The 15,980-nt window shown below is 42.8% G+C and overlaps 3 protein-coding genes across 3 annotated transcripts in view; all 3 read right to left on the minus strand.

Annotated features, from left to right (window-relative positions):
• Positions 1 to 30: 30 nt before the first annotated feature.
• On the minus strand, positions 31 to 5,035 carry wdr77 (WD repeat domain 77). Its single transcript, XM_020489882.2, has 10 exons — positions 4,479 to 5,035; positions 3,706 to 3,891; positions 3,375 to 3,513; positions 3,080 to 3,129; positions 2,737 to 2,807; positions 2,477 to 2,534; positions 1,839 to 1,907; positions 1,613 to 1,721; positions 1,455 to 1,523; positions 31 to 1,318 (listed from the first exon to the last, which is right to left on the minus strand). The coding sequence occupies exons 1-10, from the start codon at positions 4,585 to 4,587 to the stop codon at positions 1,162 to 1,164; spliced, it is 1,017 nt and encodes a 338-aa protein (XP_020345471.1). The 5' UTR covers positions 4,588 to 5,035; the 3' UTR covers positions 31 to 1,161.
• A 1,237-nt stretch (positions 5,036 to 6,272) lies between these two features.
• pfdn5 (prefoldin 5) lies at positions 6,273 to 12,561 on the minus strand. Its single transcript, XM_020489868.2, has 6 exons — positions 12,443 to 12,561; positions 9,242 to 9,344; positions 8,994 to 9,025; positions 7,571 to 7,645; positions 6,847 to 6,952; positions 6,273 to 6,735 (listed from the first exon to the last, which is right to left on the minus strand). The coding sequence occupies exons 1-6, from the start codon at positions 12,506 to 12,508 to the stop codon at positions 6,656 to 6,658; spliced, it is 462 nt and encodes a 153-aa protein (XP_020345457.1). The 5' UTR covers positions 12,509 to 12,561; the 3' UTR covers positions 6,273 to 6,655.
• Positions 12,562 to 12,656: 95 nt separating this feature from the next.
• The window catches only part of espl1 (extra spindle pole bodies like 1, separase), a 28,803-nt gene continuing 25,479 nt past the window's right edge, over positions 12,657 to 15,980 (minus strand). The window contains exons 24-32 of the mRNA XM_020489856.2: positions 15,612 to 15,739; positions 15,307 to 15,429; positions 14,882 to 15,031; positions 14,534 to 14,701; positions 14,201 to 14,305; positions 13,991 to 14,106; positions 13,803 to 13,886; positions 13,339 to 13,503; positions 12,657 to 13,108 (exon numbers count right to left, since the gene is read on the minus strand). Coding sequence (XP_020345445.1) covers positions 12,907 to 13,108; positions 13,339 to 13,503; positions 13,803 to 13,886; positions 13,991 to 14,106; positions 14,201 to 14,305; positions 14,534 to 14,701; positions 14,882 to 15,031; positions 15,307 to 15,429; positions 15,612 to 15,739 — 1,241 coding nt within the window. The 3' untranslated portion in view covers positions 12,657 to 12,906. The remainder of the gene's footprint in view (positions 13,109 to 13,338; positions 13,504 to 13,802; positions 13,887 to 13,990; positions 14,107 to 14,200; positions 14,306 to 14,533; positions 14,702 to 14,881; positions 15,032 to 15,306; positions 15,430 to 15,611; positions 15,740 to 15,980) is intronic.

Genomic DNA, 15,980 nt, shown 5'->3' on the forward strand with positions numbered 1-15,980 from the left:
GTTTGGAAAAGTAAAATCACCTCGCAAATATACAGTATTCAGACACAAACTTTATTGAAGAATGGAAAAAGTTGATTATGTCAGTTAAGATGTACTCCTCCGACTTCCAAAAAGCACCACCAGACATGTACTGTACATACAATCCAAGGAACGCCTTTGTGTAGAAGAAAACCGTTAAGGACAGCGCTTTCTGTTTCTGGTACACATGTGTGAGAGAAATGAGAACATTAAACAAAAGAAACTGCCAAGGACAAGGGAGAATATGGAATGGAAGCACTGATCCAAACATGCCCTGAAGTGAAGATTTATAGACTTCTCAAATGTACATAAATTCTTCATTCATTTGGAAAACAAATTGCTCATGCCATTGATTGTGTGGTCACAACTTGAACCAGGTTATTCCAGACCAGCTATATCAGAATGTGCCACTGTATAATTGACTAGTAAATCCAATTTACCCACATAATCTTGTTATCCAAAGAGCCAGTGGCTCACACTTCTCAGACTGGCTTACATGCCACGTAATACAGCACCCTGGGTGGGTAAACAAAGGTTACATGGGGTTGGACTATAAACGTGATCAGATGGGTTCGTTAGATTAAAGATTCCCATTTCCTTTGGCAGCATTCCCAAACCCAAGTCTTCAAGTAACCCACACGATAACTACCCCAATCCATCACTTAGTTAATTTCCCCAAGAACAAACAACTGCACACCACAGGTAATGTCCTACAAGTGGCTAATAAACCTAGAACTGAGACTCGGCGTATGACATCGCTACGAGCAACAGGATGAACCGCAAATCTGCAGCGCAAGACTTTGCTGCCTCAACGTGATAGCTGCAGGACGAAAAAAGCTGAAATATTTTAGCTTTACTCTTAGTTGGTGGCAGAAAACATCCTGATTGACTTGGTACATTGCTGACTACCTTAACACAGAATTGATTTATAAATCCGTTGGAAAGAAAACCTGCATGAACATGGGTACTTTGAGACTAGGATTGGGGGAAACCATCAGTACACTGCCCTGTTCTCTGTTCCAGTGTGGTGGGTATTGACAACTTCTACCCTCATGCCAACCCATCAAATCCCCCCCCCCCTCTACAAAACACCATACTTCCACCACCTTTCCCCTATCCCCTGACCCAGGCTGGGTGGTGGGTCTACGGTGGGGACGTGGAGTCACCAGTGGCCGGTCCATCCTGTCCTGTGATGTGGTGGAGGACCTGGTGGTCCCAGCCCACGGTGGTCAGTGTGTCAGAACCACCAGGGGCCCAGCAGACACCCCGAACAAAGTCCTGGTGCCTCCTGTCTCTCAACCTGGACAGGAAGAGCAGAGCCACCTTATTAAGTGGTGAATGATGTACTATTTTAATTTAATAGGGCTGAGTTGACAAGCCAAAAGGATCAGCTAGGGAGAGATTGTGAACAAAAGCCCATAGATATTGGGACTCACGTTTCCTTAAGCTCCGAATTCATCACAGCAACAGAGCAGTCATCACTGATGGAGGCTAGCAAGGGGGCACTGTGGTGGAAGGTAAGAGATCATTGTGTTAGCCCAGTCTGACAAACCACTTACTGCTATGGATGTGTGTGAGGTGAGCTGGTGCTTACCTGTGTGAGGAGAAGGCTAGGCTGGAGACCCTACGGCTGTGGGTGCTCTGCGTCTGGGCAGGCTCTGTGCCCTGAAAGTCTTTCAGAGTCACGCGTCCTAGCTCGTCACCTGACCCAACACAATCGTCAACAAATATCGATCATTGAAGCCTGGAAGATTGATCTTTTAGAACAATGACGTGGTTGGACCACTATGCATTACGGTAAATGTAGTGCTAGTCCTTACCGTAGGCAATTGTGGTCCTGTGGTGGGGATGCCAGGCCACTGAGGTAGGGCAACAGCTGGGCTCTACCTCTGAGACAAGATCAAATCTCCAAAGTTAGCAGGGAAAGCACCTAGCAGAGCAACATGCACCTGACTATGTACATGCTTTCAAAAATAGACTATTCACATGCACTGAATGTGTACTTTGAACAGAGTGAATGGGTACTCTGGTGTGCTGCAGAAGTCAGGAAACTTTTGAGGTGTGGATGTTTACAAAATGTACACAATTATTGTCCTAACACAGCTTTATTAAAATTACGAGGATTGCTGGAAAAGTTGCTTAGGAAATATAGAAACAAGCCTCATTGATTATCAAGGACATGTTGGTGTGAGTTTCTACTGCAGTGACCTGACATGCGGATATCAGAATTGAATTGTATAATATTGCTTTACTCGTGGACGTACACTTCGACAACAGAATCAAAGGCAGCCTTAAAAACGACACTCCTTAGCCAATACTGAAAAACTACAAGACCCACTGACAATCCAAGATTAACATCACAGGTGTCAATCAACTGGCAACTGAATAGTCCACGCATCTTGGCTCAGAAAAACCCTGCTGCCTCGCTGGCTGTGCAGTTCAGACTGGTTCTACTCACCTAATCTAGAAGCTGGTTTGGTGGGTTTCCTCCTGTCCCAAAGCAACAGACGGCCATCCTGAGGGAAGGGGAATGGAGAAATGAGAGACTGTGTACTAACAGTTTCATACTGTTACTAGGTTCTCCATTGTACAGTAAGTTACAACCTACTACTGTATCTAGCTTTCATATAGCACAGCACACAATATATAAGCCACACATCATTCCAATCTGAACAAGTGATTCAAACAGACAACCCTCCAATCAGTCTTGGCTCTTACCTGGCCACATGAGAGGAAGAGGGAGTCATCGGATGGATTGCAGGACACACAAGTGACTGGCTTAGAGTGAGCTGTGGAACATGAGACAGATCAGGAACGTATGAATTATACAGATTCTGGAGCAAACCATTTCTTAAAACGGAAGAAAATGGAACCTAGGGACCTACCTGAATTTGTCCAATAGAAACTTGTTTTATTTACAAAACCTTCTGCAATTGTTTGGACTAACGATTAACTAGACAGGCTATATAAAACATGAGAAAAATGGTAACTGACACTTTTTAAAAGTGGAGTCACTGTGCAGCTCAAGATACAGTGATATAAAGATGTAGAGTTTCCTTACCGTTATACGTGCTGACCACTTCCCCCTGACTAAGGTCCCAGACTTTGATTCTGCAGCATGAAGAAAAGAGAAAGAACTGAGCAAAACATAGGCCGTTCACAGCATACAAAATTATATTAAATATTTACCGGGAAACGTATACTAGGCTGCAAAACACTCCGTAACCTGCAGCTGTTAAAACAGACTCAAAGCCAGGCTGGTCACACGGAGGGCCTAGGGTCTGTTATATGTCATATCCAAAATACAAGATGTGCGTGACACACACAAACACAATCAAAGAATGCCCCCCACTGACCGGCAGTCCATACTGCCGCTGACGGCGTGGTTTGACCCAGCAGGGCTCACGCTGGTGACGATGTGATCATGTTCGAGTTTAGTGAACCGATTCACCAGCAGACTCTCATCCTCCGCTAGCTCCCACAGCTCAATAGCACCTACAACACCCAGACACCAGTCAAACCCCATTGCACCCACACTGTTGTATACCAAGTAATCTTAAGTGATAATGTGGCCTGAAATAAATGTAATCATTGTGCTTTAACAGATATTTCCCTCTGTGGTTGAACAGCCATATTTACAGCTGAATATGATATGCATGAGTAACAATAACTGTCATTCCTACTTACCAGAGTCAGATGCAACTAGGACGCCCCTCTCTGAAACCCACTTTGCCTCTGTGACTCCAGCCTCTGTCTGCACACCAGCCTTGCAGAAGCCCTCGTTGGGAGACTGCTTGGGGTCACTGTAGACCCAGATGGAGCCAAGCCAGCATCTGCCCGTCAGACTGGAGGCCCCCAGCAACAGGGTGCCATCTAGGGGGAAGAAAATAGAGAAATGTCAATAGCTGAATCATCTGAGGTCTTGTGTGAAAGTGCCATATGATTGGGTCCCAGAAAATAACGTTTTTTGGTCCCTGCTGAAACACGGCCTGTAGCCTGGACGCCAGTGACGTCTTAATTGACAGTTGTAGCCAAGTTAGCTAGCTTGCTCTTCTCTTTTTAGGGAATCTACCATTTTAACTTGCTTAACGCCATGGTGTGTCTTTTGACAGGTCATTTTACAATCAACGCATAGCTAGCTCCAATTGTTAAATTATACTTTAGGTGGTTAGCCAGATAGCTAGCTAAAGGACACAGGCGACATCTCTTCGAAGTGACAAGTTCGTTTTAGCAGCTACCTATCTATCAGGCTAGGGGCAGTCATTGTTGCTGTTAATGATGCAAGCTCCATAGATACTCAAACGTATGTGATAAGCCATCGAATATCTGGTTTATACAACAGTATTCCCGCGACACCACCACGTGCTGCGGTATCTAGCTAGCTCTTTCTACATGCCAAGTGTCTGGACCTACGTTATCACACAAGGCAGGCATCACTTACTAGCTGTGACTTTGCTTACCTGCCCTGTACTGCACCGAGTCCAAATGCTTCTCCATGCACGCAGGGGCATTTGGGGGTATGTTCCATCGGTTTTCCTTGATCATATTGGTATTTACTGTACTTTTCATCAGGCAACTCTGAGTCAGATTCACTCAAGCTAGCGTAGTCAGATTCACTGAAGTGTTTGCAATGCAAATTATTTGATATTTTATACAATACATGTATTCACTTTACACTAGATAGTCAAGAAAACACGGACTAATAAACTAGCTAACTGATTTAGGTTAGACTAGGTTTTTAACTTCTAGTCTTGAATTATGTTATTTTCCATTGTTCATGCCAGAAATGAATGAACTCAAAAACAGCACATCGCACCACGTGGACCGCACACTTCCGCTTCCAGGGCAACGTTCAGTTACGAAACGTTTCAGATAAAACCACGAATAGAGCCGAATGTGATTCGTTAAAATTCGACGTCAGAGGCATGTTTGTTCTACATAGCCTGTTTCCATCTGAACGTTCTAAAACGGTGCGTCTTGCAGAACGCACACCAGGTTCCATTTTACAGTACACTGCTGGAACATGAAACGTATCTTTACTATTTGCTCAAATCCTAAAATGAAAAATATTCAAATGCATTTAAAAAATGACCATACAACAATCCCATGGTATGCCAAAACCTCCACTTAGGTGTATACTGCTTAATTTGAGCAGGATCATGCCGGAACTGGATCCAGCACCTCTGTTTTTGGACTGTTTTGTTTTAGAACCTATTGTTAAATTACACACCCTATCCGGTACCTCTCGAGGCATGAAAAATAATTGTAACTTTTTGCAATGTAAAAATTATTTTAAAAAAGCGATCAAAGTTAATTCGCGTTGCTTCCTCGTTAATTCTCCTGCCCCCACAAAAAAACGTAATGTGAAAAAGTAGATTTTCAGCCCGGGCCTGATATTCTAAAAGTTGCTTGGGTTGGGCTGGCCCGGGTTTATGGTTAGCGCAACATTGTAACCTTTGTTTGGTGGTGGCTGTGTGAGAAGCGCGCCAGTATCTCTCACGGCAGAATGAGAGATATCATAAAACATGTCTCTACCCGCTCTGATGGACATGAGCCTGCAACTCTCATCTCTGTAAGCTACCAAAATATTCGATCAACTGCCAAATATTGTTTTACAAGAGATACATTTGTGCCAAAAGTCTATCGGCCATCACCAGCGGGTGAGCTGCGCATCATTGGGCGAGTCAGTGAAACTGGAAATCATTTTTAGGACTATAATTTCCACCGTAGCCTAAAATATGTCTCCTCACACCTAGGCTATTGATGGATTCAAGACAAGGTCGTTTTTATTGATCTCAGATTCTCAGTGTCAAAAGTAGCCTGCCACTTCAAGTATTTGTGTGATGTTTAATTTTTTTTTAATACACCAAAACCTTCATTCATGTAAAATGACGTAGAATTGCATGAAATGAGTTTATAAAAGCCAAGATTTTCCTGACCCCAGGCTACAATTTTCGGCCACAATGTGTGTAAATTCTGTAAGTGCCTCTTTACTGCTCTATGCCACAACGCAAATGCGATGATATATATTCAATGCTTTATAATAAAGTTTTTTTTTAAAGAAGCTAATGCGTTCAGGTACCTCAGAACTCCGCAGGTCACCCGCACCTCGCGATAAGCACTGTTTCAGTGAACCATAGTCATTGAGCAAAATCTGAAAGACACGTGTAATATAGGAGGCCACAAATGTTTTTCTCCATTCAAAATATTTGTTGCAGACTTCATGTCAACAGAAATTATAATCTGAGACAATGACCAGAGGAGCCTATTTTATTATTCAAATTAACTATTGCTATAGCAACACAAGCATCAAAAACTGCTACACAGAACATAAGGTACACAAATAAATACCTACATTTCAGTTATATTTCTGCAACCCGGCTAATGAACATAAACTGAATCAAAAATAAAGACTTCCAGGAGAGTTTGTTACAACATTAACATTGGCTGCCCTTCACCATTCTAGTGTTGGCAGCACAAATTTAGGTTCTGCTTGTAGAGTACATTTTTGTCTTTCGCCCAGTTTTATCTTGGCTCAACCCATTAACAGTTCATGCAGAATTTGTTTTCAGTAACTCAACCCCCCCCCAATCATGAAGAACCAAAGCAGACTGGTGTAAGCCCCATCTTCAACTGGTTAGGCTTTGGTGGTCCCCGACTGTGACGCCTGTTGACTCTGAAGCTGTTGGATCTTAATGTTCATCACCTCAATCACAGCTAGAAAACAGAACAAAGACAGGAAGGAATGACCAACATGAACTATACAAGTGAGGTTTTATTGCATTTAACATAAATACTTAATATAATACAAACTTTTGTGTGTGTTACCTTGTTTCATGCCATATTTCTCCTGCAGAGCCGGCTGAATCTTCTCTATCTGCTTGGTGAGGAAGTCTATTTTGCGCTTGAAAAACTCCTTTGTATCATTGACATTCTGCAGAGATAGTTCAAATGAGGCTCAAACTCAGATTTCCAAATATTTGTACTAACATGCAATTAAAATGTACTTAGTGGTGTTAGATACTTAAGTAAAAATACTACTTTAAGTAGTTTTTTTGGCATCTGTACTTTACTATTTGACAACTTTTACTTCACTACATTCCTAAAGAAAATAATGTACTTTTACTCCATACATTTTCCATGACATCAAAAGTACTCTTTACATTTTGAATGCTTAGCAGGACAAGGATCCAATTCACACACCTATCAAGATAACATCCCTGGTCATCCCTACTGCCTCTGATCTAGTGGACTCGCTAAACACAAATGCTTCATTTTAAAATGATGTCTTAAGTGTTGGTGTGCCCCTGAATATCCGTGAATTTAAAAAAACAAGAAAATGTTGTGCCTTCATGAACACAACCCTGATAAATGCAAAGTGTTGGGACATGTCAGCATACACTAAGTTGGAAGATAAGCGTGCCCAGACAGAGCAATTAAATGGAAACAAATTGAATTGGGACTGGAAAACTATAAACAGAGTACTTACCCAAAGAGCAAATCATGAGTCGACTGTATAATGAAGGATATTATCAATTACTTTTCTGCCCACCTTTTCAACGTAGTATCCAGTCCCCACATCCACTAAGACATGTTCCACGTCATTAAGTGTTCCAGGGACGTACATCTAATAGCAAGTGATGTTAAAAAACACAACAGGAAACTTCAACAACAATACTATTAAATTAAAGCATACTGAACATATTATAGCGATTTCTGGGGGTAGCCCCCCCAAAGACTCGAACACTGGTCCAGAAACTGTCAAGCCAACACCTTAACAGCTATGTCAAGAAATCGAAACCTCTTGACGAGGTCACTAAGTGTTGGGTTAAGGTCGCTACACTACCCCCAAACTTCGGGAGAGCATGTCCCCACACTTCTCTATACCAAGTCCCTCATGTATACACGTCTCCCCAGTGGCCTCACAGGCACCATCCCACTTCTGACACAAATGTAGTGAAATCGGAGCGTAGCCACGAACGGGACCTGGTTCCAGCGACTGTCAAGCCAACACCTTAACTGTTACACCAAGAGGTCTAAAAACATCTCGACGTGGTCGTTTGGTTTTGGGTTTCCTAAGAAAAGTCAGACTGTGATACCAATTCATGGTATACAGTCAAAGTTCTTTACAAGCCAGAATGTTGAATAAAATTACATTTGAACTTACTCTACCGGTTGTCTGTGTGGTTGGTCTTTCAATGGGTCCAAATTGTATACACTTTTCACAGGAAACTATTATTTACCCAACTTTTTAGAGTGCTGGTACTGCCATTGAAATACCATCACCTGGCACATGAGCAAAACCATGTTAACACCTGCAAGACTTCGGTTAGTTTGCATGAATGTACTTTCGTCTTGTCTGTTTAATAATATTTTCCTGTGGATATTTTGACAAACATTTCAGCCCACTGAAGGATCAACCCCATGGACAGTCGGGCAGAGTAAGTTCAAATATAATTTTATTCAACATTTGTGACAGACGAGGGACTTTTAGCTTTTTTATTTCTATGTATGTGGCTATGCTTTACAGTTAATGGAAAACATTGCCACAGAGGGACTTGGTATTGGGTTAAGTGCAGTTTCTTAAACCCGGTCCTGGGGAACCAAAGGGTGCAAATTATACACTATACACCCGATTCCACTCAGACCCAGTACCAATGGCTTGATAATAAGATTATTATTTGGATCAGGTGTGTAGTGTTATGGAAAAAACTTAAATATGCACCACATTCGGGTCCCCAGGACTAGGATTAAGAAACACTGGGTTAAGGTTGCAACAATATAATGGCAGAGAAGGTGCTGTGGTCCCATTTACATTCAAAACTGTATTTAACAATGCACTTTCAATCAATCTCAAATTAGTCCTCAAGAATGTTGAATGTGAGAATGTGTTTCCTGGTATGTTTGTAGAGTAATGAAAAAGTCTAATGAAACCCTTGTTTTTTTGGCATCGCCGATCAGTAACATAAGGATACAGAGCTTGTGAGGGGCACCAGCAATTCTTTTCCTAAAAGGAGGACCAGAAAAAAATAAAGGTAAAATGTAAGTTAACAATTTAAGTGTATCATACTTTCAAACACTAATGTGGAGTGAGATCTGCAAAGATAATTTCAATCAATTGATTTTTGTATCTATAAAAGCTTCCATAGAAAACAAAAGCATAGAATGCATATAAAGTTACAAAAAAAGTCCATTACAAACCAAGGTAGTTTGAGCAGCTCACCTGCATTGTTTTTGTTGAGGACACTTAAACTGTCCTTAGCTTCTACATATTTCGTCTGGACAACTTTGAGCTGACCTATAGAAGAGGTCAAAAACTCTGTCTCCTGCAAAACATGGAAGAACCAGTTGATGATCCAACTTATCAGACAGACACCAGACACATTCTTTGCAGTAATTTCATTAATGACCATTGATGAACTAAGTACGCCTGGCCCAAATATATTGCATTGAATGCTTATACGAATACTGGCCTGAAATAAACTGAAACTGTGGAAGCTGAGATCATGCTAAGTTTGTTTCCTAATGAATGGACACTAGTTGACAGCGTTCCAAAACATTTATTAGCAAGCGTTGTGCTGCAAACTGGCTACCAGAGTAGCAAGCATGCTGGCAATAAATGGAGACAACTTATTTACATTATGAACACTTCTCGTAAAATGTGTCAGGCACTACATAAGACCAGGCAGACTAGTATTTTCTAGTAGGCAGTGCTTAATTTGTAAATCGATATGTACCGGAACAAAAAGTGAGCGAGAGAGGGGGGTGACCTGGGGGAGTTCTGAGGTACCGGAAAGCACACAAAAAAAGGACCTTTATAATAAAGCATTGCATGCATATCATCACATTTGCATAGTGGCATAGAGCAGTAGAGGCACTTACAGAATTTACACACATTGGGAACATTTTTAGTAGCCTAGGGTCCAGGAAAAATCTCACCTTTTTATAAACGCATTTCAAGCAATTCTTCGTCATTTTACATGACTGGAGACTTTGGGATAATATTTTTTAATACCACACAAATAATTGAAATGGCAGGCTACTTTGACACTGACAAAATTAGATTAATAAAAACTACCGTGTCTTGAATCCATCAATAACCTTGGTCTAGGTGTGTGGAGACATATTGTAGGCTACGATGTAAGGAGGAAATTACTCGTAAAAATGCTTTCCAGTTTCACTGACTCGCCCAATGATGCGCAGCTCACTTGCTGGTGATGGCCGATACCTTTTTGCCAAAAGCCTCCCTCTTTTGTAAAACAATATTTGGAAGTTGATCAAATATTTTGGTAGCCTACAACATAGATGGTCTTCTTTTTTCTGCAGGAGCCATTTACTCTCCAACCTTTTCCCCTTCGATTGTATTTGAAATCCTGTGAAATGCCTGTTTTGTATACATTCTTTTTTCCCCCCACTGACAGATTTGCCACATGTTCCTGACTGTAGGCTATTCCTTGTTATTGGGCTACAATTCACAACTAGGCTATTTATTTTTTTAAGAAGCTATTGATCCTTTGTGGCTAAATTATAGGCCTTCAGGGTATAGTAGGCTTTCTGAATTATTTTATTTATGAACACAGCAGTAGCCTATAACTTTGGCAAATGTATTTCAATTAATCAAGGGTGTTGCAGCTCCTCTAGGACTCTTTGCGCGGGAATGATTCTATAAGAAAATACAGTGCATACGCAAAGTATTCAGGCCCCTTGACTTTTTCCACATTTTGTTACATTACAGCCTTATTCGAAAATTGATTAAATTGTTTTTTCCCCCCACTCATCTACACACAATAACCCATAACGACGAAGCAAAAACAGGTTTCTAGAAATGTGTGCAAATGTATAAAAATAGAAAAAAACTGAAAACATTTACATAAGTATTCAGACCCTTTACTCAGTACTTTGTTGATGCACCTTTGGCAGCGATTACAGACTCAAGTATGATGCTACAAGCTTGGCTTACATGTATATGATTGGATTCAAGTCTCTGGCTGGGCCACTCAAGGACATTCAGAGACTTGTCCCGAAACCACCCCCGCGTTGTCTTGGCTGTGTGCTTAGGGTCATTGTTCTGTTGGAAGGTGAACCTTCGCTCCAGACTAAGTTCCTGAGCGCTTTGGAGCAGGCTTTCATCAAGGATCTCTGTACTTTGCTCTGTTCATCTTTCCCTCGATCCTGACTAGTCTCCCAATCCCTGCTGCTGAAAAACATCCCCACAGCATTATGCTGCCACCGCCATGCTTCACGTAGGGATGGTTCCAGGTTTCTGCCAGATGTCACAATTGGCATCCAGGCCAGAGTTCAATCTTGGTTTTCTCAGACCAGATGAGTGTGCATTGGGTTCTTAAGGCCCTTCTCCCCCAATTGCTCAGTTTGGCCAGCTCCAGGAAGTCTTGGTGGTTCCAAACTTCTTCCATCTAAGAATGATGGAGGCACTGTGTTCTTGGGGACCATCAATGTTGAAATGTTTTGGTACCCTTCCCCAGATCTGTGCCGTGACACAATCCTGTGTTGGAGCTCTACGGACAATTCCTTCATCCTCATGGCTTGGTTTTTGTGTGCTAACATGGACAGTCAACTGTGGGACCCTATATAGACCGGTGTGCCTTTCCGAATCATGTCCAATCAATTGAATATACCACATGTGGACTCCAAGTTGTAGAAACAGCTCAAGGATGATCAATGGAAATAGGATGCACCCGAGTTTGCAAAGGGTCTGAATGCTTTATGTAAATAAGGTATCTATTTTTTCTCAACTTTTTCACATTGTTATTATGGGGTATTGTGTGTAGATCGAGTTAGCTTTCATTTGATCCATTTTATAGTAAGGCTGTAACGTGTAATGTGAAAACATTCAACGGGGTCTGAATACTTTCCGATTGCACTGTAAATGAAGTGCAAAGCTGGAGAGATGAGATGCAGGCTGCAAATCATGTCCATCAGTGCATATATATATATATACACATATAAATAAATACAAATCTAACTCTAGTTGAGTTACAATGTACAATGTTGCGCAAACCAGAAACCGGGGCCGGCCCAAACCGAATAAATTCTTAGAATATTAGGCCCGAGCTGAAATTGTACTTTTCACATGACGTTTTTTTGTTGGTGCAGGATAATGAACAAATAACGTAATCGAATTAACTTTGATCGCATTATAATTCTTACATTGCAAAAAGTGAGAGGTACAAAACTGAGAGATGCCGGATCCTGCTCAAATTAAGCACTGCAGTAGGTAAGTAAATTAAGCACGACAAAAAAAGCTACATATGGAACCGCTAACGTAACTCAGATGGCATGACTGGCTAGCTAGCAAGCTAATCAGCTGGGCTGGGACAAGGAAACACTTGGGCTAATAGAAAATGCCCCCAGCTTAAGGTTACATTTCAACTACGACTAGAAAGAGTCAATATCGCCGTGTTACCTGCTCAAGTTGAGTCTTTAGTCCCTCCAACTGAGGAAGAGAAAGCTCTGTCAGATTCACCGCCATGTTAGAAAATGTGAGAAATGACCCTTCCAGTACAAGTATTTCCAGGTTGAGAAAACGCCCTTTCCATTACAAAGGTGAAGATGTGACATACTGCCCCCTACTGAGCTGGAGCATACATACAATTCCTTTCAACACCAAAGCACAGGGATTGTTTGGCAAATACTTAATTTTATTGACAAGCATGACTTAATACATTCATGTACACAATGCATTAATTAATATATATCTAAAACGATTCACCATATCCAAAATTTAAAAAATAAAGGATCACCAACATTAGTTGACATTTAAGGCAGCAGCCCTGTGAAGCAGATAATACAGCCAAGTTTAAAATCATATCCAATTCATGTGTTGGGGATCAATGGCTTTGTGTGTGTTTGTCAAGATGTCCTCTTATCCTAGCGCAGATGGATGGGGAGGCCGTAGACCACGGGTGCTGCCCCTATGAGGTGTTTGAGGTGTGTGGCCTGGCGGGACAAGGCCATGTGGTCCAGGAGTGGAGCCCCAGGACCTGCAGACAGCCATGACTCCAGCAGAGCCTTGGTGAAGCGGTCAATGTCCCGATCCGTCACATCCCACAGATTCCCCAGAATCAATGGGCTGCAGGCCAGAGAAGAGACAGATAGGCATGATATACATGTCAAAATCACACAGGCAAAAATCAAACAGACAGGCAAGTTAATCTAGGACTTTTAGTCAGTGTATGGCAGTAAAACAGAACACATGAAATGCCCTTACAGCATCTAACATTTGCATTTATTTCAACAACAAAAAAAGATGAAGAAAGCATGGTGTCTCAATCTTTACAGGTGTGTGTGCACCAGTCTTACCAGCCAGCCATGAGGTAGTTGAGGATGATTCCTGTCCCCTCCAGCTCCCCCCGTACAGCCAGAGCAGCGCTGCTGCAACCAAAGAGCAGGGAGGCAGCTCTCATCTCCTTCTTCAGGATCCTCTGCCCATCCAGGAACCGCGCTCCCGCCCCATGACCCACGTAACTACAGAGACAGTGAGAGGCATGTGAGCCAGACTCTTCAGCACCCAAGTAATCAGAAACAAGTGAAGTAAGGTCTGGTGATTTGTGACACAAATTCAAAGCATCTCACAGCTAGCATAATGCAAGACAAGTGGACAACACACACTAAAGACAGTCAAACTTCATGTTAAACTACATTTGTTTGTGTAATAAGGCAATTCATTGACAACTAAGCCTAAAGGCATGTTGGTAGGGTATGCTTTGAACGATAACTAATATATCTTCTCCGTAACAGGACACTTCACTTCCTTCTAGACTCACATGTAGAGGTCTTTGGCAGTTACTGCATCTTGCAGTTGATCTGGGTCAGGAGCCACACCGCACACACCCTGCCAATGTTGTTCACTTAGGACAGACAGAGCGAGTGTCAGAGATTCATCAAATTCTAAAGGACACAGACGAGGAAGACAATTAAAGCCCTCAAACAGTGTCGTTGGTGCTGCACTCACCTGGTGAACGACTGTTTGAAACGCTCCTCTGTGTCTCCCAGGTTGGCGTCAGGGTTGAGCACGTAGAACACCTGCTTAGGGTCCACACCTCCATTCAGGACACCACCCAGGTCAGACTGAGGGCCAGGAGAGACATGCAGACATCAGTATTCAACTTTAACAACTAATCTTTGTGGAATAAATTTGGGCCAAATGGGTGTGTGGTCTGACCTCTTTTAGAGCACAATGGCCCAGCAGTGAGTGTAGAGAGGGCATACGGGTGACAGAGCAAGGCCTGAGGCAGGAGATGCTCTCCCATGGCAACTTCTGGAGGTACTGCAGGAGAGGACAAGACCGACATTGCACCTGGCTTTACCACAATAGTCACACTCACAGGCAATGTGTTCACGTTATGCAAGACTCTCCCCAATCCTCCTCTACACAAAGAGTGTGCATTGTTTTGCTTTGTACGTTGATCTTGCTTGGCACACTAGAGTCGATTTGAGTGTTGGATAGAGTGGGGAGAAAGTGTTTGTGTGCAAGACTAGTGCGAGAGAAACCAACCTTGTCCAAGATGAGCACCACGTGGCCTTCTGGCTCGGGCCTCTCTGCCAGTACAGCCGCAGCGGTCTGCAGAAGGTCCACACACTGCTTCCCCTGCTCTACACACACTCCCTGGGCAAAACACTGCAGCTGGGACTGGGAAAGCAGAGGAGAGGCAGACAGCACAGCCTGGAACACACAGAGTTAAAATAAGTTATTTTAGTACTTCCTGGCCAATGTGCCTCTGCATGCTCTTTGGAGTCATGGCCTGGTTATGGTGAAAGCACTGACAACTGCTGTTGTAAAAAGGGCTTTATAGACAAATGTGATATTTTATGATATACATGGGAAGGCATGTGGAAGCAGCACCTTCAACATCTCCTCCGAGGTCTGTGCCCCCCAGGCAGCGAGGGTCTTCTGCAGGTGCTTGGCCTGGACAGACAGCTCAGGGTCAGAGGTCAGGGGTAGGAGGAGCCCCCGCCAGCAGCCCAGCAACCCCTCCATCTCCTCCAGCAGCCTCTGAGGAAAGCGAGAGAAAGTGAGGGAGAGCGAGAGAAAGGGATGTCTAGGGACATACCAAAATTCTCATTACCATAAAGAGATGTTGTAATCAATACCACACCATTTTGCATTTACTTTATTTATCATAACCACCTTCAATCTTACCTACAGTATAAGCATTCCTTCACCATATGTTTTGGAATGAATATGCTTCTTGCAGCAACATATCATGTAAAATGAGAGGTTCTCTTTTCACCCAAACCCAGATGTACTTTCCTTCCCACCAGTCTTACCTCCATGCGTGTGTCCAGGGCCCTCCTCCCCTCCCACCACTTGACCTTCTCCGACACACAGCTCACAGCCTTCTGCTCCTTCTGAACACTGTCCATCTCCTGCACCAGCCAGCTCATAGGGTGCTGATGATACACAGGGAAGACAGAAGTCACTCACAATGCATGAGTTTAAATATACTGTGTAGGAACCCAGGTTGAGAAAATTAGAAAAGGTTTAGAGAGCAAGAGGAGAGAGAAATAGAGTGCGAGAGAATACAAGGATAATATAAATATATGTGTGCTTGGGGGGTGGGTGGGTACCCAACCTCTCGCTGGGCCGTGGGGATGCGGACGGTGACGGGATCCGAGTCCCTCTCCAGCCGGGACAGCAGGACGGTGTCCCCCATTTCCCCTGGGTGCACTCCCAGCACAGACAGCACACACACAGTCACCCCTAAAGAGGGGACAAAGTATCACCACATCACTGTTGCCACTAGAAAAACACCATACATCCATTGCAGTCCATCTAATGCACAGGCTGTGGACTTCAGGGTTATGGTGAATTACATTTAATCTTCCAGCACAAAAAAATCCTAATAGGGAGTATATTGCCACTTTTCAAAATACAATTTAATTTCCATCACAAAATACTGAGTTAACTCTGATAACCAATGTTATTTAACTGAAATAAATTA

Source organism: Oncorhynchus kisutch, linkage group LG1, assembly GCF_002021735.2.
Source record: "Oncorhynchus kisutch isolate 150728-3 linkage group LG1, Okis_V2, whole genome shotgun sequence".
NCBI classification, from domain to species: Eukaryota; Metazoa; Chordata; class Actinopteri; order Salmoniformes; family Salmonidae; genus Oncorhynchus; species Oncorhynchus kisutch.